The following is a 21848-nucleotide window of genomic DNA, read 5'->3' on the forward strand; positions in this document are numbered from 1 at the left end:
TGGGGATGCAGCAGCAGGGGAAACTGTCCCTTTCGATATCATTCTGATAAGGAGAGACACACAATTCTTAAAAAAAGAAAGATCTGAGTGATGTGATAGACTGATTTAATCCTTCTAAGCTGAAGGAAGACAGTGCAAAGCCAGAGAGAGAAGAAGCAAGTCTAAGGGGGAGGGTCAGCATGGCCAGGGCTAAAAGGGGAGAGTGGACAGAGTTAAGGTGACAGGAGTGGCCAGGACCACTTGCACTCTAGGATGTGGGATTTTATTTTGGTTCTACTAGGAAGCTGAGGCCCAAGTGTAGTAGAATGGTATGGCACATTTGCAGACAAGCTATGGGATGGGTCATATCCTTGATCCTGAGATGGGAGGTAAAACCACGAGAATCACTGGAACGCTAGTAGGTCAGCTAGATCAGAGTTCACAGCATAGCAGAATCGAGAGAGACTCTGCCTCATAAACTAGGTAGAAGTGACACCCAGAGTTCTGAGCTCTGCGTGTGCCATAGCACATGTGGACGCATGCGCTCATGTGCAGTACATTTTGTAAAAGTGGTGTGAGAGCCATGTGTAAGAAATAGGTTTTTTTCTTCACTAAACTCTGAAATTGCTTGACTATTAAGATATAATAAAGTAGCTTCACTATAGAAAACAAAAAAAGATTTGGGGAGAAAGAAGGGCCAGAAGTCAATAGGACCAGTTAAAAACACTGCAGAGTTTTAAGACATGAGGATGGTGGTCACAGACACGGGAAGGTAGGAAAGGGCAAAACCAGGAAGAGCAGAGAATTTCCAGGACGTGTTAGCAGTGGGGTAGCTGAGCCCGTGGAGAAGGAAACAATTCGTATCAAACAATTATTTGCAATAGAAATTATATTTATCCATCATCAGTAAACGGTATGTTCTTGTTTAATGGTCAGTACAATGCTGTTTGAAAGACAAGATTTAAGTCTTATCCCCAAAGGTTGAGCAGTGAGATGTCTATGTTTAAAAACATTTTTTTTAAAGTCTAAAAAACAGTTAAACCTAGCTGACTTACTCCATAAAGAAAAGAGCTTTCAAGTTTCAGACATTATGAGAATGTTTTGAAAATTGTGGAAACTTATTTTCTTTAACCAAAGGAAGTTGGAAGGTTTCCCCTTTAAATGTCCACTCCCAGAACGGGCTCCACGAGACAGTTTCCACTGTTTGTACTGTTTTAGTTGGCAGTCAGGAGACAGCAAGGACCTTCAGGGTAGCTACAGAAAAGCCAGCCCTTTGGGAAGGGTTTCCAGAGTGCATGGGTTTAAGAGACAGTGGAAAGTTCAGGCCTCAGTGCAGTGAGATTGAGAGAGTGATGTTTATTAAGAATCAAAACACTTTGTGGGCAAGCACACTGACTTTTTGCAATCCATAAGAGAGTTCAGAGGGTGGCAACCTTGGGTTTCTGCGAACGGCTGTTCTGTGCTGTGATCGGACTGCCCGGTTGTCACTGAGAGTCCTTATGCTGCCTTCACCCAGCAGTCCATTGACAGGCCAGGAAGTTGAGAGCCAGAGAAGACCATCATGACCTAAATTCAGGTCATAATTGAACCTAACTTTTGCTGTGTCCCTGGAATGACATGTAACACTCACGTAGAAGGTACTAAGTAACTTTGGTACCATGCTAAGTGGTTGAAAAGTAAAATCTGAAAAATTGGAAACCAGAAAGAGATGGTTCACTGGTTAAGAATGCCTGCCATGCAACCACGAGGACCAGAGTCTGGGTCCCAGCAGTCGCTTGACAAACCTGGCTCACACCTGGATCTCTGGTTTTGGGAGTCATTCTTTTGGCTTCCCATAAGTACATAGGTTCTTGCACCTCCATGTATGCACACAATGGGTGTAAATTAATTTTAATAAATAATACAAATAGTAGTAAAACACTCTGAAAAGTTTTCTCTTCTGGGGATCAGAGAGGTGGCCCAGAAGTTAAAGATGTATACCGTGCTTGCAAATGACCCATGTGTTTGGTTGTCACACTTGTATTGAGTTTACAGCTGTTTACAGCTCCATCTGCAGGGAATCTGAAACCCTCTTCTGGCCTCTGAGGGCACTGCACTCCTCATACATATATATACATGAATTAATTTTTAAATTAAAATCATTTCTCCTAAGTCTTGCTCCTAAGACTAGAACTCTGTAAGTGAATATCAATATTTTTTTATTCAAAAGTATTTGAGAAATATATATACATATGTATCTATGTGTATTTATATGAATATATTTTGTATGGAAAGAGGGCAAAGCTAAAATAGAAACATTGGGTTTTTGTCAGTTGTGGTTCCGTGTTGTACGTGAGGGGTCAAGCATGACTGTGAATTTATTAGGTCTCCCCCAGTGCTGTGCCACCTTGTCAGATCTTTCCGAGGTCCCCACACAGCAGAGGGAAAGGAAGACAACAGGGTGGGTTGAGTCGGGAATGATAGCATACCCTGAAATGACCTTTCACATGAACACTTAATCCCATGCTTCCTGCTGTGCTCCACCCCACGTCATCTTCGTATTTGATATTAAAATTATCAACAGCTTAATGTCAGAGAAAGTTGGTGTTCCAGAAAGATAGGTTTTCTAACTCCCAGCAACTGAAATGTGCTCCTGAGGATGTGTAGACACACACGTTTGAGAAGCGAGGGTCATTTCTTCCCCAACCACACACTCATCTTACGAAGACCTCTGGATCGTGCACACTGATGTCTGTTCTTTTCTCCAGCCTCTGGGATTCCTGTCCTGGTATCTACTAATTGCAGGAACCTCACTTGGGAGATACTTAGAAAATGAGGAAGATGGGGGTGGGGAGGGTTTAGGATAGAAAAAGAAAGGGGCACAGAGGCAGCAAAGAGATGGAAGCTTTTGCTTTGAGACCTTCCCACAAAGATAAGAATCTATGGGATCAGGAGCCTGACCTTACCTTTGTCTCCTCTGCCCTGGGAGAGGGGGGGACTGAGCTGAGGGTCGAATAGGGTGCTCATGTGCTTGTGCCTCCCATCCCCCAAAAAGGGCAGCTCTAGATTTCAGATTGCTTTGTCTCTGGGACCACACGGGACACAGCATTTAATAAAACTTAGGCCAGTGAGGATTTGAGGTTAGCAAGTTTCGCTGCCCTTTCCAACCAACTGACACACACTCGCTCCCACTGAAACTCATGTGAACACATCAGATAAACACTGTTACTTCCTAGTCTAGATAATACCAATACCTAAGATAAATAAAAAATCTCAGCCTTATGAAAGTTACAGAACTTTCAACAATCAAAGAATAAGTGACGGAAGAATGGAGACACAGTGGTCATTTCTAATCCGGGATGTTTTGCAAGGACATCGATAGCTTATCTGTTTAGAGCATTGCTGACTTTCTTAGATGACATAAATGCAGTGTGGTCTTCCCTAAGTCTATCCTAGGCCTTGCCTCACTCAGTCTTTAGCACAGTCTCTGGCTCTTCAGCCACAGTTGGCATTGGGAAGGACTGACGTGCCCGTCACTAACATAAAGGATGTCTGGAGTTTAGTGTGTAAAATTTGCAAGACTCTTAAAGTGCTTGCACTGGCATTCATGTTTGCATGCATACACGTACACAAATAACAAAATAAGAATAGAAGGATGTCACTAGGCATGGTGGCATATACCTTTAATCCCAGCACTTGGGAGGCAGTAGCATAGGCAGATCTTTGTTAGTTGAAGGCCAGCCTGGTCTACATAGTGAGTTCTAGGGTAGCTAGAGCTATAGAGAGAGAGACTCTGTCTCAAAACAACAGGAACAAAAAAGAATATTTTTTTAAAAAGTATATAAGACTGCTTTTTCATGAAGTCCCCATTAGACAAGAATCTGGTCCTCATTTTTACGAGTTCAGACATATATTTTTATCAGTTCTCTTAAAAAATCATAAAAGAGCAAGTATGCTATTTCTGACTGTTTACTCAGTGTCAAAGGAGTAAGACGACTTTGTTAATGCCATGCCCGGGTATTTTGAATAGGCTTTTAAGGTTATACTGGGCTCTGTGGTCTTTGGCTCTTTGCTTAGGCTGCCCACAGCCCTCCATTAATTTAACACCTATGCATACAGGAAGGAGCCTTTCTGAGCCAGTGATTTCTGAGTCTTTGGGTTCTCAGTGGCACTAGAGATTCATGTCTCAAGAAATGATAATAAAAGGCTATGGATATAGCTCAGAGGTAGAGTATGTCTGGCATGTTCAGAGTGCTGGGTGCGATTTACCCCAAAGGAAGGAAAACGGGGAGAACAGAAGAAAAAGGGTTCAGGCACAGGCTAACATCATTTGTTGTGCAGCTAGTTCAAGACCAAACTGGGATAAATGAAGCCCTGTCTCAACTACCTTCTCTCCCAAAATGATACCAATTTTCCCTTGCCTTGTCTTCTTCTTCTTCTTCTTTTTTAATATATATTTTCATTTAATGTATGTGAGTACACTGTCCTTGTCTTCAGACACACCAGAAGAGGGCATCAGATCCCATTACAGATGGTTGGGAGCCACCATGTGGTTGCTGAGAATTGAACTCAGGACCTCTGGAAGAGCAGTCAGTGCTCTAACTGCTGAGCCAACTCTCCAGCCCCTCCCTTGCCTTTTCTTAGGAGCTAATTAATGGAGTAGTTCTTTAGGTCTTCCTACCCTCCTCTGAGTGCCTCTGAGTATGATTTAAGTGTGTCTTCCTTCGGGCAGGGGCTAAGGGACAGGCTTCTCAAATTTATAAGTTATGAACCAACCCCTAGACTATATAAGGAATGGGGAACACTAATGGTGCAGTTCAAATGAATGAGAATAAAGGGTTACTTATGCAGTGCTTCACGAGTCACTGCATCAGATCTCTGAGTCACCCTGTTTGTCACTATTGCATAGCATCAAGACATGCTACTGAGGCTCAAAAGCCAGACTTTTACAAAAACTTGAGTACAGACAGATGATACTCACACACGATGCAGACATAATTCAAATATTATATACTAATAGCTATATATCTATAAGTGTATAATTCTGTAGTGCATTCATGGTATAGTTTATGGCCCTAAGCTTGCTAATCCATTTTATCATTTGCAAACATAAAACACGAAAATAATTCAGATAAACTGATTTGGTGGCTTAGGTTTTAATATGTCCACTCCCAATGCAAAGTCATTAAAAGCTCTTACCTATTGTAATTAATTAATTTCCATGCATATGCAGCTTCTATAATAAGCCTTCTATATCCAACTGAAATGAATCTTTTTCATAAGTATATTAGCGTGGACACTGCCAATGGTGATCTGACTCTGCTTGAAACTTATGGAGGAATTTTCAGACTTGTTTTTCTTTCCTCAAACAAAGCAGCTTGCCACACACTCAAGATTCTCCTGCTTCAGTTTCTGGAATTACATATGTGCCACCATATCAATTCCCTTAAATCAACTAGTTTGGTTTTTTTTGTTGAGGAAAGGATAGGACCATTGAGACAGATTCCCATGTACTACAGGCAGGCCTAAACTATTAGATCATAAATTAAGTAAAAACAACAGAATTGAGGTTTTTGTTGGTTTTGTTTGTTTTTTAATTTCTTCCTTGGGACATTTTAAGACAATACTTCATTTTTAAAGGGCTTTGTACCTGGGTGTGGTAGCCCACATCTGAAATTGAGGCATTTGGCAGGCAGGGGAACAAGAGTGCTTCAAGCTCAAGGCCAGCCTGGTAGCTGGTACCCACAGTAACCTCTGGGGTTCTACAGTGTGAGCTGGAGCTTGCATGGGGGAGGGAGAGATTAGCCCCCACAAGCTGTCCTTGGGCACACCAAGGTATACCTGACCCCCAGCCCCCCAACTAACTAAATGCTTTTAAATGTTAGAAAAAGAAGAGAACAAAAGAGGAATTTATGAGTTAAAGAGTGAAGGAGGCTGGCTTCCTACACTGAAACCCAAGGGAGTTTTCCTTACCTTCTAATCTAAGTGGAACCTTAGCTTTCCTGTCACATTAGAAGTTCTCTTAACTCTTGTTTTGATCTGGATATTCTTTTTTTCTTTTCTTTTCTTTTCTTTTCTTTTCTTTTCTTTTCTTTCTTTTTGAGACTAGGGTCGTAATTCTGTACTGTAGTCTAGACTGGCCTTGAACTTGCTATATAGACTGTGCAGGGGCCTTGAACTTGTAGCAATCCTCCTGGCTGTGCCTCCTCATGCTAGGATTATAAGTGTACACCACTGTCTCTAGCTAAGATTTCTCTGAATTCTTGATAGAATCGTTATATAAGCCAGCACTTGGGAGGCAGAGAGGCAGACAAATCCTGGGTTTGTGGTCAGCCTAGCCTAGTCTACAGAGTGAGTTCCAGGCCAACAGGAACAGGACAGCCTAATCTCACAAAGAGAGAGAGAGAGAGAGAGAGAGAGAGAGAGAGAGAGAGAGAGAGAGAGGGAGGGAGGGAGGGAGGGAGGGAGGGAGGGGAGGGGAGGGGAGGGGAGGGGAGGAAGGAAGAAAGAAAGGAAGGAGAGGGAAGGAGGGAGGGAAAGAGAAGGGATGGAGGGAGGGAGGGAAAGAAGTAAGTCATCTTTGTTTCTTAGGTACCAGTTGCCCCCTTAATGCTCAAAGGATGATCGTCAGTCTCTTGTCAGTGTTTTTCTCACCCATAGACTAGTCTCCAGGTCACTGAGGACCGTGTCTGTCTTGTCCCTGGTGTTCTGAGAGCACACTGGTGGAGCATCAGACATTAGAAGTACTTTTCTAGTACCACATACATCTCTCAGGGTTACAGCTCTTCTGTCTCTGGTCATATATGGAAATCGCTTAGCTTTGAGCTAAGACTTTTGTTTTTGTTTTTGTTTTTGTTTTTCCCTCCCCCCATGAAACTCGGGCAGAGTCACACGGGGAAAGCGGGATTCGAACCGGGAGAGGGAGAGAGAGAGAGAGAGAGAGAGAGAGAGAGAGAGAGAGAGAGAGAGAGAGCGAGCGAGAGCGCAGAGGGCACGGGCTCGCCCTCTGCAGGCGGCTACCTTAGCCGCTGCACCACCGCTGGCTTAAGACTTTGTTTTTTACTTGCTCAGAACACTTAGGACACAGTCTCACTAAGTAGCAATGGCTTCCCTTCAATTTACAGAGAGCCACCTGCCTCCTGAGTGCTGAGATTAAAGGTGTGTGCCATCATGCCTGGCCCTTGATTTTTAATCTGAGAAATACTGTATTTAAATACTGGGTTTCTATTTGGTATCATTAGGTTCTGTTTAAAACTTAAAGAAGTCTTTGTTCATCGTGCTCTTAAACGGTGCGCTAAAACTTAAGAGCGACATGCTTACCTGCAAGTATTGGGGGCACACTGAGTGGACCTTTGTGGCTCGAATTTGGTGTGATTTAGAATTCTGACTATGACATGCATGGTACTGTCTCTAACAGTCCCAATGGATGTTGTCTGCATGTCTTATAGAAACTGTCTAACGGCAGCCCCCTTTTTAAATTGACTCATTTAAACATGGATACTTCTGTTGGGGCTTTTCAAATTTGCTTTCTTATGGTAAGAGTTGGGTAGTAATATCTGCTGTAGTGTTGAGATTGACTTATTCCTCTCAAAAGTAACCAATTCTGTGATTCCCACCTGCTGATGTATGTTGGGAAAACCCCGTGAGTTCATCATAAATGCCATTTGAAGGGATTTTCCCTGAATGTGTGTTTCAGGCTATGAGTCTCTCATTACTTTATTAGCTTCTAGTCAGGAAGTTCAGCCAGGGAGTGGAGCAAATGCTAAATACTGAGGATTCCCCAAACTTTTCTTCAGTGTGAATTCATTGATTCCTGGAAGATTTCAAATTTACCCTTCATCAGTGCTGTGTGTGATCCTGAGATCCACACTGCCTTCTGTTGTTTTATTCATCAGAAAAGTAATAATAACAACCAATTCTTAGTCAGTAGTATTGCAGGTGACTTACAGATCTAGTTCTCTTTCTGTGTTGTGTGTCATGTTAGCAGCCAGAGTGACCCCAATTCTTATTTCTGTAACTCTTTCCACTCCCTTAAGTCTTTATTGTTATCGACATCTCTAACAAGCACACCCCCCTTTCCCTGTACACAGAGAAATCAGACAAGGGCCAGAGTTAACTCTGCTTTGAGGTGTCTGTCCCTGGTTATAATTGTTGTCTTCAGAAGGTTACAGATTTAACAGAATGAGGGATCTTGTCACAGTCCTTCCTAGTGAGGATGGACACTTGGAAATATGGATATGTTTCCAGTTTACTTGTCCTTCTGCTCTGTCTCCCAAACTATTGTGTGTGTGTGTGTAATTTTTTTTCTGTTATGACTGATTTTTTTAGTAAATCTTTATGACATTTATCACGTTTTGTGAGTCTGTAGACCTTAAATCTTTCCCTCTGTGTGTGCGTAACACACACACACACACACACACACACACACACACGAAAGCCTAGGTCTCCGGAAGGCTTGGCTGTCAATTGCATGCGTTAGGAGCACTGAGAACACTGGCACTAGCTGAAGGGTTTGCCCCATTTGTTCACATCTGCTTTGGATTGTTCCTTGGTCAACCAGGAAAGACGTCCTTGTTATTGCTCTGAAGTAGTGGACCAAACATGAAAATTTGCTCTTGGAATTGTCTCCACTTTTAAATTAGTGCCACCAGCCATCCCCTCTTGTCTCACCATGTTTCACATACCAGCTAATGATACGCTTATTTTAGGATACAGTATCACTACCTTATATAGCTGTAGGCGCCTCATCTTGCCTAGAACAAAGAGTTTCAAGGCTCAAAATCAATAGCAACCTCTGGTATTTAAACCATCCTAGACGATGAACATAGGGTTCAAATTAGTCTTCTGCTTTGTATTAAGTGAAAAGGATGCAAACTGCCTTTTGAGCCCGCAGACAAATGCTAACTAAGCGGGGTGTTGGGGGTTGGAAAAGAGACTTAACAAATGACATTGAGTTGCTTAGGAGTGGAGAAATAAATGACTGTAGGCCACATAAAGAGAACTGCTCCGCCCATATGGCTTCTGTTGTGTCGGGTGAGTATCCAGTATAACCAATTTCCTTTGTGTTTGCCCACACACGTGTGTGCATGTTCATGTGTGTGCAAGTGGGCATGTATTTGTGTGTACATGTAAGCCAGAGGATTTCAGTGGGTATTGTTTAAATGATATCCTACTGGACACCTATGAAAGCAGGGTCTCTTCATGGGACCTGTTACTCCCTGATTAAGCAGGGATGCCTGGCCAGCAAGCTTGGACACCTGCCTCCTTCTCCCTATCACTGGATTTAGAAACATTTGTCATTACATTCAGCTTTGGGGACTCGAACTCAGGTCCCCTTACTTGTATAGCAAGCATTTAGTGAATGAGCCATCTCACTAGCTCTTAGTGCTTTTTTTTTTTTTTTTTTTTCCAGTTATGACTTTGATTTCTTAGGTAAAAATCTTCACATTTATCACCTTTGGTTGAATCTGTAGGCTATAAATCTTTCCCTATTTATGGTAATAAACAGTAAAGAATGTTGGCTTTTTTCATTGACACTAGTCCCAGTTCTCTGAAAAGGACACTGCCTGTCTCCATTTATTATTCAGGATATGCTTTAAGCAGGAAATGTAGTGCTCACAGGTAATCTCAACGTTTGGGAGACTGAGGCAAAAGAATGGAAAATTGGCCAACCTGGTCTCAATATCCCACCCAAAAGGTGAATGAATACTTTAACGTCTGTGTATTTAAAAGAACATAGTTAATTGTAGATTCGTGTGTGCTTACCCTTGGAAGTTTAAATGAAAGATTTCTAATCATTGTAGATGTAACCTTCCCTCTAAGACACTGGCCATACTGAAACCATTTCTTCCCCGGGCTTGCCTTCTGTACACAATCAGCATATCTACAGTTATGCTTTTCCCTTTATGTCACATCAAGTATCTTGCCCAGGATGCTCTGTAAAATCACCGTGGGTCATATTGCATGCAGAGCAATGTACAAGTGAAGGTAGCAGGGTTTACTTGATCACCCTAAATTACTGCATGAATATGGACCTCTTCCCTATCCAGAGCCTCCGTCATGGCTTTGGCTTCAGTGCTGCACACCTCCCACTTTCTTGGGCTTCATTTTTAGGATGTTCTAAAACTCCAAGTGTGTTTACTTGCCCCTGTGAGCTTATCCCTGAGTCTTTTCTCTGCTTCGTTTGTATGTGGCTTTACTGTGGTGACCATTTTCTGTCTCTTTACGTTTCAACAGAGTTTAGTTTGTGGAATTCTCCATCCTGGGCCATGCATGCCTTTCAGCCATAACAGCAGAGATAAGCTAAGGTCACTGTGCAGTGAACCCAGCCACAGAGAGACACTTCTGGCATTCCAGGTCTTCCAGGTGGTGTTGGTTCTGGGGACACAGGGACCTTTTCTAGCACAGAACCTGTGCTTTTGCAGAAGTGGCCGGCTGTGCTTTCTACTGATTCCAGGGATATCATGCATGACTTAAAAAGTATAGTCAAAAAAAATTTTTAAAGAAGTTTTAGCTAAGATTATCTGAAAGTTCTACCAAAATTTCATCCACTTTTAATTATCTAATTTTGTTGTTTGTTTGTTTTAAACTCTATCCTGGGTTTTCTTTTTTCTTCTGACTGTTCATTTTATTTGATGCCTTAACCTAGGCATGCTGAAAGAAAGAAGGTAAATCTTTAAAAAATAGATAAAAGTAGTGTTCTTTGTTAGCTTTTATTATGAGACAGTATCTTACTTTGTAGCCCAGGCTTGCCTCAAACTTGTTACATGTAGTCCAGGCTGACTTTGAACTTGCCCTGTAGCTCAGTTGGCATCAAGGTTTTGGTTGCTGGGATTATTCATGTGTGCCACCACGCCCTACTAGTTTTGCTTGGTCTTAGTTCTGCATGAGTAGAGTAATGGAGTCTTTGGTTGTGCTGTGTGTCTCACTTCATGCAACACTGGATTGGTGAAGTTTATCATGTTTGTAATTCTCTCGTTTGTTCATTTTACTCTTTATTCAGAACTCTATGACATGACTAGGCCACAAGGGATTTTTTTTTTCTGTTGATAATGATGTTGATGGTTTCAGTTTGGGGATCTAGCAGCTGTAGTAGATGTCCCTAAAATGCTGGCATACTATCAGATGTCAGGGTGCTTCCTCAAACATCCGAGAGTATACATTTAGGAGTGAAATGTGGCCTCATAGTGTGCCTCTTTCACTTTCTACCTGAGTATGCCAAGTGCAGATGCTTTGTTCTCTCCAGTGCTTAGTGTTACCATACATTTTGGTCTTTGTCAGCATGGAGGTGTATAATGGTGGTGGTGGTGGTAGTTGTGTTTTAAAGACAGGTCTCACTGTGTAGCCCTGGCTGTCCTGGAACAACAAGCTCTGTAGACCAAGCTGATCTTGAATTCACAGAAATCTGCCTGCCTCTGCCTCCAGAGTACTGGGATTTAAAGCATGTTCCACCATGCCTAGCACCTGTGGGTTTTAGTTAGCATATGTTGATCATATGGGGGGTTGTTTGTGTTTGTTTGGGGGGATTTTTTTTTTTTTTTTTTTTTTTTTTTTTTTTTTTTTGCTTTTTGGAGACAAGGCTTCACTATGTAGCTCTAGCAGCCCTTAAATTCACAAATATAAATTCAGATATGTGTTTGCTTCATTTTATGTGTGAGTGCCTAAGTGTATCTATATCTATAAGTACATCCAGTGCCCACGGAAGCCAGAAGAGGGCATTGTATCTTCTGGAACTGGAGTTATGGACAGTCATGAAAAGGCATGTGGGCACTGAGAACCCAACCCAGCTCCTCTGAGTGCTTTTAACTGCCAAGCGTCTCTTCAGCCCCTTAATAGAATTTTACTGGAATCAGTTTTCCCACTTGCCCTTTAAGAGTAAGTGGTGCTTTTCTGTTCTGTACACATTGCTCCTACCAGCTGTGGCAATGCATGTCCTTCACCAGGAAGGCTGAGGCTGGAGGATTACAAGTTAAAGGCCAGTTGATAGAGCAAGGAAGTCCCTGTTTAAAAACACAAAGCACTGTCATCATCAGTAGTTATGTGGAAATGCAATTTCAAACTATAGTAAGATACTTATTTATAGCTTTACCTTTAAGACAGAATATTGGTAAACATAACAGTGACAAACCCTTGGATACAAAAATCATTCGAGGAATTCGTAGCAGCTTCACTCGTGGGTAGGAAGCGGGGACAGCCTGACTGCCCGTCAGCTAAAGATTGGTGCAAGACAGAATAAACAAAGCATGGCATATCTGTGCCATGGACTAGATTAGTCAGTAACAACTAATGAGATTCTGACAGATGCTATAATATGGGTAGACATTAAAACATTACAGTAATGTGCTAGAAAGCCAGTCATAAAAGATGATAAATTCTATGATCCCACCCATATGAAATGTTCAGAATAGCCAAGTCCACAGTGATAGAAAGTAGGCAAGTGGATGCCTGGTGCTGGGGCAATAGGAGTAACTACTGGTTGGTACAGGGAGGGCTTCTTTCTGTGATAAAATACTCTAAAATCGGCCTTGGTTTACCCAACTCTGAATGTACCAAAAGCCACTGTCAATACACCTTAGTTAGATGAAATTATAAAATACTTTTTAAATATTCCTTAATAAGGCCATTGGTAATAAAAGTAGTTTGTGAGTGGATCTGTGCTGAGTATGTGTCAAGAACCACACAGTGTGGCTCATTATCACCGGAGTCCTTTTATCCTGTCTACAGAACTTTGCAAGGCGGGGCAGGGAGGGGAGGGAAGCAGGGGCCCACAGCACCCAGCATTTAGAGCTGAGCTCATCTTACCCGTGCAGCCGTGCATTCTGGGTGGTGCCACAAGCCAGTCCCTTCATCATGTCTTGAACTCACTTAGCAAGCAGGTTTTGAGTGCACAGTCCTTGATCATGGTTCCCTCCACCCCCATTCACAGTTTCCAGTCCACGTTTCTCCCTTTGCCTTCCCAGATCAACTAAGTCCCATCTTGAATTTGTTTTAGGTTTTGTGTGTATGTGGTGTCTATGTGGCGTCTGCATGCACACATTTGCACCTGCACTCAGGCCATCAGATGTCCTGCTCTATCCCTCTCCATTCTCTTTTAAGACAGGTTTTCTCACTGACCCTGCAGCTGGGATGGCAACCAGCAACCTTGGATTCCCTTCTCCAGCAGATGCTGGCTGGCTACACTCAGCCTTTTAGTGAGTGCTTCAGATTTGAACTCAGGCTTGCACAGGAAGCAGGCTTCATGCTGAGTCATCTCGCTAGCCCCCTACTTCCTTTTTGAGTCATCCCTAGGATTGTGTCCCTTGTGCGTTTGGCGCATCTGTAGGATTATCATACTGCTGTATCTCCTGCAAGCCTTCGAGACACTGATGTTGACTGTGTGGCTGAAGAGATGGAGGCATTCCCTTCGTCCTGTATTGGAGGTGTTAGGGGTACGGAGCAGTAAACACTAATGAGTAGGGCCACAAACAGCTGCTCCTGAGCTGCTGCGCTTGAGGAGCCAGTTGAAGAGAAGTAATAACTTTTTAGGTACAAAGTAACAGACGAAACACGGGCTCTGTGGCTTGTTGTGGCTGTTGTTGTAAATCTCGTTGGTATTTCTGACCCAAGTCAGTGAGAATCCATTCTTGTTTTAGTCTTTGCTTTATTTTTGGTAGAGTTTTCTCTCTCGTGTTGGTAGATACTTAGTTTATTTCAGTTGTCTGTCCTATAAACAGTAAAAGCTGCTCACCCACTTCTTCCCGCCCCTGCTTCAACCACACATCCTAAGTGCCCCAGCTAGTTCGCTAAACTGCCAACCGTTCTGAAAAATAGCCCTGTGCTGGAAGCGAGTAGAAGCCGCCCACAATGGTAAGCAGCTCAGAGAAACCAGAGCACAGATTTTCCTCCAGCCCATTTGTTTTCAGCCCCTCAAGTATTTGTTAGAGAGAGCTGAGTTTTCAAAATGAGTTCCAATGTTCCTATGTGTTAATAATTTGAGGTTTCTCCTGCATGGGTAATTTAAATGTTCAAAAACAACCCATGCTAAAGTTAAATGCACATTGAACTAACCATACTCCTAGCTTACCGTATGCACGGCAGTCACGGAGAGGGATGTGAGGTAGAGAGCCACCGGAAGGGAAGATGGCCGCATAGTGCTAAGGAAACCTCACTTTACAGTGACATTGTCAAGAAGGACTCTGGGCTTGCCCCTGCTAGGCTTGGTACTTAGAGTGCATTTAAATCATCTTTCATAGCATTACCAAAGGTCCCATTGCTGATTCTTGTTTGTGATGCCAGTGAGCACTCTACTGCCGAACTCTAAAGCCCAGTCCCCTTTGAGTCTTTGTTCTGAGACAAGGCCTCCACAGTGAACTGCCCAGGCTGACCTCAAACTTTGAGTCCTCCTGCCTTAGCCTCCAGTTAGCTGGGGTTACAGGCTTGTGCCATCAACTCTGGGGCTTGTTATGAGTTTTAACAACTTACTCTACTTGCTTATGAATTGGACAGTGCTCACTGTGTGCAGACTGTGAGGTATAATTGGACATTAAGAAGATTTATGGCATATTCTTCTAGTCCTAGCACTCAGAGGGCCAAGGCAGGAGGATCCTAAGTTAGAGGCCAGCCTGAACTACATTACAAGATCTAGGCCAGCTTAGGCTACCTGTGTAGCCATAGGGAGACACTCTCCAACAAGCCCATCCGTTGGTATGGCTTCCAATTTGATTTCATTCAGAAGCAGTATATGCTGTTTGTTTTTGAGACATGATCTGACTATGAAGCCAGAGATGGCCTGGAACCCATAATGGAAACCAAGCTGACCTCAAATTCACAGATAACCTATCTGCCTCTGCCTCCAGAATGCTGGGATTGAAGGCCTGAGCTACCACACCAGGCCATAAGCACTATTTTTTACACACTGTCTGTGCTTGAAGACACGCTAAGTACCATGAAAGGGTCAGCAAAGAACAGTTTTTTAAAACTCCTTTTTGAAATATGAATGCTCTGTTTATCTCATTGCTCTCCCACCCTCTCATCTCTTCAGCCCCTTTCATGTCCCCCCACTCCTTCTCAACTTACCACCTCTTCTTAGTGGTGTGTGTGTGTGTGTGTGGGTGTGTGTGTGTGTGTGTGTGTGTGTTCGTTCTGACCACTTGGAATTGGATAACCTATGGGGCCTCATCTCTGCAGAAGAGAAGACTGACTCTCTCGCTCTTGGCATCAATTGCATGCAGCTCCTCGTCTAGGGGCGGGCCTTGGAGATTTCCTCCATCATGATGGAACAGCACCTGGTGTAGTCATTGTGCAAGTCTACTAGTAGGTAGTTCTAAAGGAACTAGAAAGAAAATAGATTTCTCTAAGGGCAGTATAGAAGCTAAGGGTGTTTTAGAAGCTGAAAAAATTACACACACACACACACACACTAAAGACAAGACTCATAGGAGAGTACAGAGAAGGGGGAGAATTGTCTTAGTCACTGCTCTATTGCTGTGAAGAGACACCATGACCACAGCAACTCTTTTTTTTTGGCCTTTTTTTGTTTTTTGTTTTTTGTTTTTTTGAGACAGGGTTTCTCTGTGTAGCCCTGGCTGTCCTGGAACTCACTCTGTAGACCAGGCTGGCCTCGAACTCAGAAATCCACCTGCCTCTGCCTCCCAAGTGCTGGGATTAAAGGTGTGCACCACCACTGCCCGGGGCCACAGCAACTCTTATAAAGGAAAAAACATCTAGTTGGCTGGTCTCAGAGGTTTAGTCTGTTTTGCCTCATGGTAGGTAGTCCAGCAGAACATGGTGCTGGAGAAAGAGCTGAGAGTTTCACATCTGGACCCACAGGCAGCAGGAAGTTACAATGACTTTAACTTCTGAGACCTCAAAGCCCCACCCCCTAGTGATGCACTTCCTCCAGCAAAACCACACCCACACCAAGGCCACACTTTCTAATAGCATCACTCCCTATGGGCCTATGCAGGCCACTTTTATTCAAACCATCACAGTGATACAGGAGATTTCACAGTGAGGTGTTTATTTTTGTTGACAAATGGCTCTGTTGCAGTTGAATCAGGCCCTGAACTAAAAACCCCTTGTGATTAGTAAGTTGTCTTCAGCAGCTTGGGTGAGATGGATTGGAGATTGAGGTTCTGGTAGGTGGCCCATTGACTCAGCAGTGTGAGAAGGCACCCTGTTCGGGAACTCACTGACACGGTAATTTTACTGGTTCACTTTCGTGAACCTTCCTACTGTATATCAAAGTTTCTGTGCAGAGACAGGGACAAATAAAGCTCACTCCACTCCACTCAGTAGTCAGTAGAGAGCTTGAACACATCACAGCTAAGAACAATATAAGGCAGAGTGGTGACTGGCATGCTGGAGAATAAACAAAAGGCTCTGACAACCTGAGGAAGCCAGTGATGATATTTTCTTCTGGAAATCAGTTAAAGCTTCATACAGGAAGTAATATTTGACTGTGCCTTGAGAACGGATGACATTTTAAAGGTGGAAGAGACAGGAACAGGCCAGGCACAGACAGGAAGTATATAAAGAAAGGCATATAAACACAGGATGTAAGCCCTCTAGTACTGAAGATTAGCCAGGGGTAAGTGGGAGAGCCCGGTAGGGTGGGGCTGCCTCTGATGGATCTTAATGACACTGCTAAAATAGGAAGGAGAGCTGCCCCCCCTTTTTTTCTTTTCTTTTCTTTCTTTCTTTCTTTTTTTGTTTTTTGTTTTTGGAGCAAGGAGCTAACAGGATCTGATTTTGTGTGGTAGTCACTGAGCTCTGAATGAATAGCTTAGAAGGTGAAGAAGGTAAAATGCTAGGCAAGAATAGGGCTGGAAACAGGGCTTAGCAATTCAGAACACTTGCTGCTTCATCGCAAGGACCAGAGTTCAAATCCCTGCATCTATGTGAGACTGCTCTCAAAAAGGCTGTAACTCCGGCGCCAAGAAATCCAGTTCCTCTGCTGACCTTTGTGGGCACCCATACAGACCTGTACATACACACATATGTAAACATATTTTTTATTCCCCTGATGTAAATGTTGTCTCAGGCTTACTGCCTCTGTCTGCTAACCTAGTCCTGGAAGTGTCTAGCCTCAGTATAACCTAATATAGGCCTATAATGTTTTCAGCCTCTGAGACTTGCTGCTGAATAAGCTCACCCTTTCTAGATCTTTCTGAGCTCTGGCTGGCTGATTCAACTCAGCTGTTTGGACTCAAACTCCTCTCCAAACTGACTGATCAATCTGGCCCTTCCCCTCCCCTCCATCCCATCCCCACCCCACCTCACCTCTCCTGGGAGTTGGGCATATCCTAGTATGTCAAATCTTTCTCTGATTTGTCACTTTGTCTGCCACTCAATTAGACATCACCTTCAACATGGGTACTTCCTTCTACAAACTAAACTTCACTTTCATTGTTTGAGATTAAAGGTATATACTGAGGGTGTGTGTGTGTGTGTGTGTGTGTGTGTGTGTGTGTGTGTGTGTATTCCATCCAGAGAGATTAAAGGTATATGCAGAGACAGAGCCACACCACAACTAGAAACAGGATTTTTCAGTAAATAACACAGTCTCAGGGTTCGCAGTGGGATCAGATATCCTACAACACCCACACCCCCCATACTCATGTTTTTTTTTAAGTTGACAGATGGAAACAATGTGGGAACAAAGCCAGTGTCTTAGTAACAGCACGGAAAGGCAGTCTTAACCGGCAGTGCTTCAGTGGAAATCTTCTCTGCCTAGTTAGAGAGAGAAATGCAGAGGGTGGAAGGAGACATAGCTGCCAACTGTAGGGTAAAAGAGTTGGAGAAAGGAAAGCGGCTCCGGGTAGGTAGATGCCCAGACTTCAGATTGCTGCAGGGAATGTAATCCCGGTACAGAGGAAAAGGCAGGGAGAGTGCCATGAATTCAAGGCCAGCCAGGGAGGCTGCGGGTGTAGTTCGGGGTAGAGTCCATCAATTAAAAAGTTTTCCAGCATGGGTCTCCCCTCCCTTCATCTTTCCTTAATCCTACCCCTTCCTTTTCCAGGCTCACACGTGCAAGCCAGGTGTTGCACTTGACCCAGTCCCAGAGAGCTTAGGTGGCTTGCTGCCTACTTTCTGGATTTGTTGTTTCAGCTTGGTAACACAGCCCGTGCTCCACTAAGCAGAGACCAGTGTTTGCTGGGATGCTGACGTGAGCGTTGTTCACTTGCCTTTCTAGACTTTGGCTTCAGCAACCTCTTCACCCCTGGGCAGCTGCTGAAGACGTGGTGCGGCAGCCCCCCCTATGCCGCACCAGAGCTCTTCGAGGGCAAGGAATATGACGGGCCCAAAGTGGACATATGGGTGAGTACATCCCTGCTCACCACCTGTCCCCTCTGCAGAGGAGAGCTGCCCTGCTGAGCATGAGTGCAGAGCACGCTCACCTGCACTTGCAGCTCCCAGTCTCCTCCAGCACCCAACCCACATGAGCCTTGGACTTAACTCCTGCCTTTGCACCTGTAGAAGAAGCCTGTGAGGGCCTGAACAGATGATGCCTGTGCCAACAACAGGGGTTACTCTTTCTTGAGAGGCTGTGGGTCTGAGGAATGTTTAGGATCTCACCATAAATTCATTGCTCTGAAAACAACTGACCTTGACAATGACCCATATCATATCATAAAGAGAGGACAAGTTGGTTCTGTCATCTTCACATACACTAATGGTTTCTTTTGTTTCCTCTGATGCAATTAACTGTCTATACTCTGTTTGGCTGCAGAGTCTTGGAGTTGTCCTCTACGTGCTTGTGTGTGGCGCCCTGCCATTTGATGGGAGCACACTGCAGAATCTGCGGGCACGCGTGCTGAGTGGCAAGTTCCGCATCCCGTTCTTTATGTCCACAGGTAAGGGACGCACCTGCACAAAGCCATGACGGGGTTCATGGAGAGGCAGGCATGTGACGTAGTTTCACAAGTATAGTGATGCTGGGCCAATGGCCATTTGACTGCTTTCTAAGCTGCAGCTTGCCCCAGCTCCTCCAAGAGGCAAGGCTCCTTAGGAGCAAAATAAGCCACCGGCTCTGGCTCAGGGATCTGAGCTCGGCTCAGTACCAATTTGTCTGAGCTCTTGTTCCTCAGTCTAAGATGGCTGAGGGTTTTGCATGGCCCCTGACTATACAGACTAGATTAAGTGGTGTGTGAGTCACTGGTGCCATCGTGTCACTGCAGTGGCGTCAGCACCTCTCCTCCCCACAGCCTCTCCATTGGGGTGTGGGAGCTCCGCTGTTGGCGTTGATGCCCAGGACAAAGCAGGTTTTCGTCTTTGACTAGACATTCTCATTTCCTAGTTCTCTAGTCTACCTTCGGATTCAAACTGGTTAGGAAATTGTTTAAGTAAGTGGGCAATAGGATAATAGCTTTTTGGAAATTTTAACACTGAAGACAGATACCAGAAGCCCAGATGTTATAATTAGCAGACAACTCAGAACCTCTGTGGGTTTGGCTTCAGTTTGGGGTGTGTTTAGTTGGTTGGTTTGGGATTTCTTTGTCACCATTTCTGTGCATATAAGAGGTCATGTCTGAGCCACTTTACAGTGGTACCTTTTGTCTAGCTTCTTTCCTCTTAAGGAGAGCATGCACACCTTTAGAATAAGTAGGTGGAATGTGGGTTCCGTCTGAGTCATCTCAGAGCTGCTGACTTGGGAGGTCGTGTGTCAGCTAATGGCAATGCTACAGAAGAGGGAAGAAGAAACTTTGAGGATGGTGGGTAGGAGACATTCAAAGACGTACAGCTGGGAAACGAGACACGTCGGGGACAACTGGAAAGGAAGGATGCAGGAGGATCACAGCCCAAAGGCCCCAGGGAGTGAGCACTTGAGGGCATGCCTGAAGGGAGTTGAGGATGTAGACTCTGCATTTACTCTGGCAGAAGGGGAAGAATTAGAGGCTCGTAACAATAGAGAATAACATGGTGAGACCTGTGGGGTTTTTCCTAAATTTTGATTATGAAAAATTTTGAACAAATTGAAAAAAGATATTCCCCCCCAGTGGTGTGTGTGTGTTTGTTTGTTTGTTTGTTTGTTTTTGGAGACAGGGTTTCTCTGTATAGCCCTAGCTGTCCTGGAACTCACTCTGTAGAGCAGGCTGTCCTCGAACTCAGAAATCCTCCTGCCTCTGCCTCCCAAGTGCTGGGATTCCCCCCAGTGGTTTTTTTAAAGACAATCACTGTAGTTACTACACTGCTTGTTTAAAGGAGAGTGCAGTGCAGTGCTGGGTGGTACAGTACAGTGCTGGGTGGTGCAGTGCTAGGTAGTGCAGTGCAGTGCTGGGTGGTGCAGTGTGGTGCTGGGGGTTGTAGTGCTGGGTGGTGCAGTGTGGTGCTGGGTGGTACAGTGCAGGGCCATGTACTATTGCACAGCATAGTGCAGTGTAGCACAGTATTGTGTAGTAGAATGCTGTGCGGTGCTGTGCAGTACAACTCAGTGTAACGAAGTGTTGTGCAGTGCAGGCTCAGTGAAGGTGCTTGTAGCGGAGGAGCCTGGTTGGTAGCAGTAGAGAGCATGTGCATGCTGTGGGTGGCTGTTCCCCGTCTAAGAAATAGTGATCCGGGAACAGAACACTGCTGCACTGCATGGTTGTCGTGTTGGAGGCATTTTACAGACATTAGCTCCCTTCAGTATATGAGCTACATGAGGTTGTTACCCCACTTTGCAGGTGATACCACAACCAGGAGAGAGTAAGCAATGTCCCCATGTAGAACAGCTTATTAGTAGTAGCTGAACTAGAATTTGAACCAAGACAGTCTATCTCCAATAATGTTTGATATTGGATTTAATGCAAAGAAAGAATAGTTACAGGTAACTTCAAGGTTTTGACCTGAACGACAGAAAGGATGGATTTACTACTGAGTCGAGGAGCCTATTAGCAGTGTGAAGTGTGAAGGTTCTGGTCAGCAGTTGAAGAGGAAGGTGTTCTAGCTTAGGATGCCTATTTGAGTGTCATCAGAATATATGCTAATGCTACCAGGTGGGTTCGCTGTCTGTGCAGGCATGAGGTGCCAAGGATGGTTAGAGATGAGGAAGGTGAAGAGGGTCAGAAGAATGGTTAGAGAGGAAAGCCAGAGTCTGTTGGTCTTGAAGACAGGCGAAGCTGTCCTAGGAAGCTGAGGACTGAGAACTGAGTGCTAGGTTTATAGGAATGGAGCCCACTGGTGAGGTTTTGGTGCCACCACCACAGGAAGCAGATGCTTGCATACAACAGGACCAGAGTGCAAGGCACAGGAAACGGGGAAGCCATGACTCTTCCCTACTTGATTGTACAGTGATGGAGATGGAGGAGTGTACACTAGGTGGCTCCAGCCCTGGTCATCAGATGTCCTGCCAGTAGCTGCATTTCCTGTTGTCATGGTGACTGCATTTTACCATTCCCTACTAGGGAAAAAAATTAGGACAGTTTTAGGTTCACTGCAGAGTTAAAGGGACAGAAGATGCCCATATGCACCCTGCCTCACTTCCCTCAGCTTTCCTACTATCAGCACACACACACACACACACACACACACACACACACACACACACACAACCTGTCACTCTGAGCCTGTCGTTTACAAGAGGGTTCACTGTGGGGGTTGTGAATTCACTGGGCTCTGACAAGTGTATAAAGGCATGTATCTACCTGTATGCTTCTCCTGTTCCTCACTTCTCTTTGTCTCCCCACTGGTGATCACTGTCTCCATACAGTTTTGCTTTTCTAGAATGTGATATGTGTGTGGCATTTTGTGTTGGCCTTCCCCTTAGGTGCATGGACCGGCGTCTAATGTCTGCTGTGTGTTGCTAGCTCGTTTCCCTTTAGTGCTGAATACTCCCTTGCCTGGATGTACCACAGTTTATGCTTTTGCCCACTGATGAGTGTCATGGTTGCTTTCCAGTTTTGACAGTTTGTTACTAAGGTTGCTGTGATATC

The 21848-nt window shown here is 44.3% G+C and overlaps 1 protein-coding gene across 5 annotated transcripts in view; it reads left to right on the forward strand.

Annotated features, from left to right (window-relative positions):
* Sik3 (SIK family kinase 3) overlaps positions 1-21848 on the forward strand; it is a 212914-nt gene that overhangs the window by 143104 nt on the left and 47962 nt on the right. For all 5 annotated transcript variants that reach the window (XM_076925022.1, XM_076925023.1, XM_076925020.1 and 2 more), the window contains exons 5-6: positions 18131-18255; positions 18668-18791. In XM_076925022.1, coding sequence (XP_076781137.1) covers positions 18131-18255; positions 18668-18791 — 249 coding nt within the window. The remainder of the gene's footprint in view (positions 1-18130; positions 18256-18667; positions 18792-21848) is intronic.

This window comes from Arvicanthis niloticus, chromosome 26 (genome assembly GCF_011762505.2).
Source record: "Arvicanthis niloticus isolate mArvNil1 chromosome 26, mArvNil1.pat.X, whole genome shotgun sequence".
Taxonomy (NCBI): Eukaryota; Metazoa; Chordata; class Mammalia; order Rodentia; family Muridae; genus Arvicanthis; species Arvicanthis niloticus.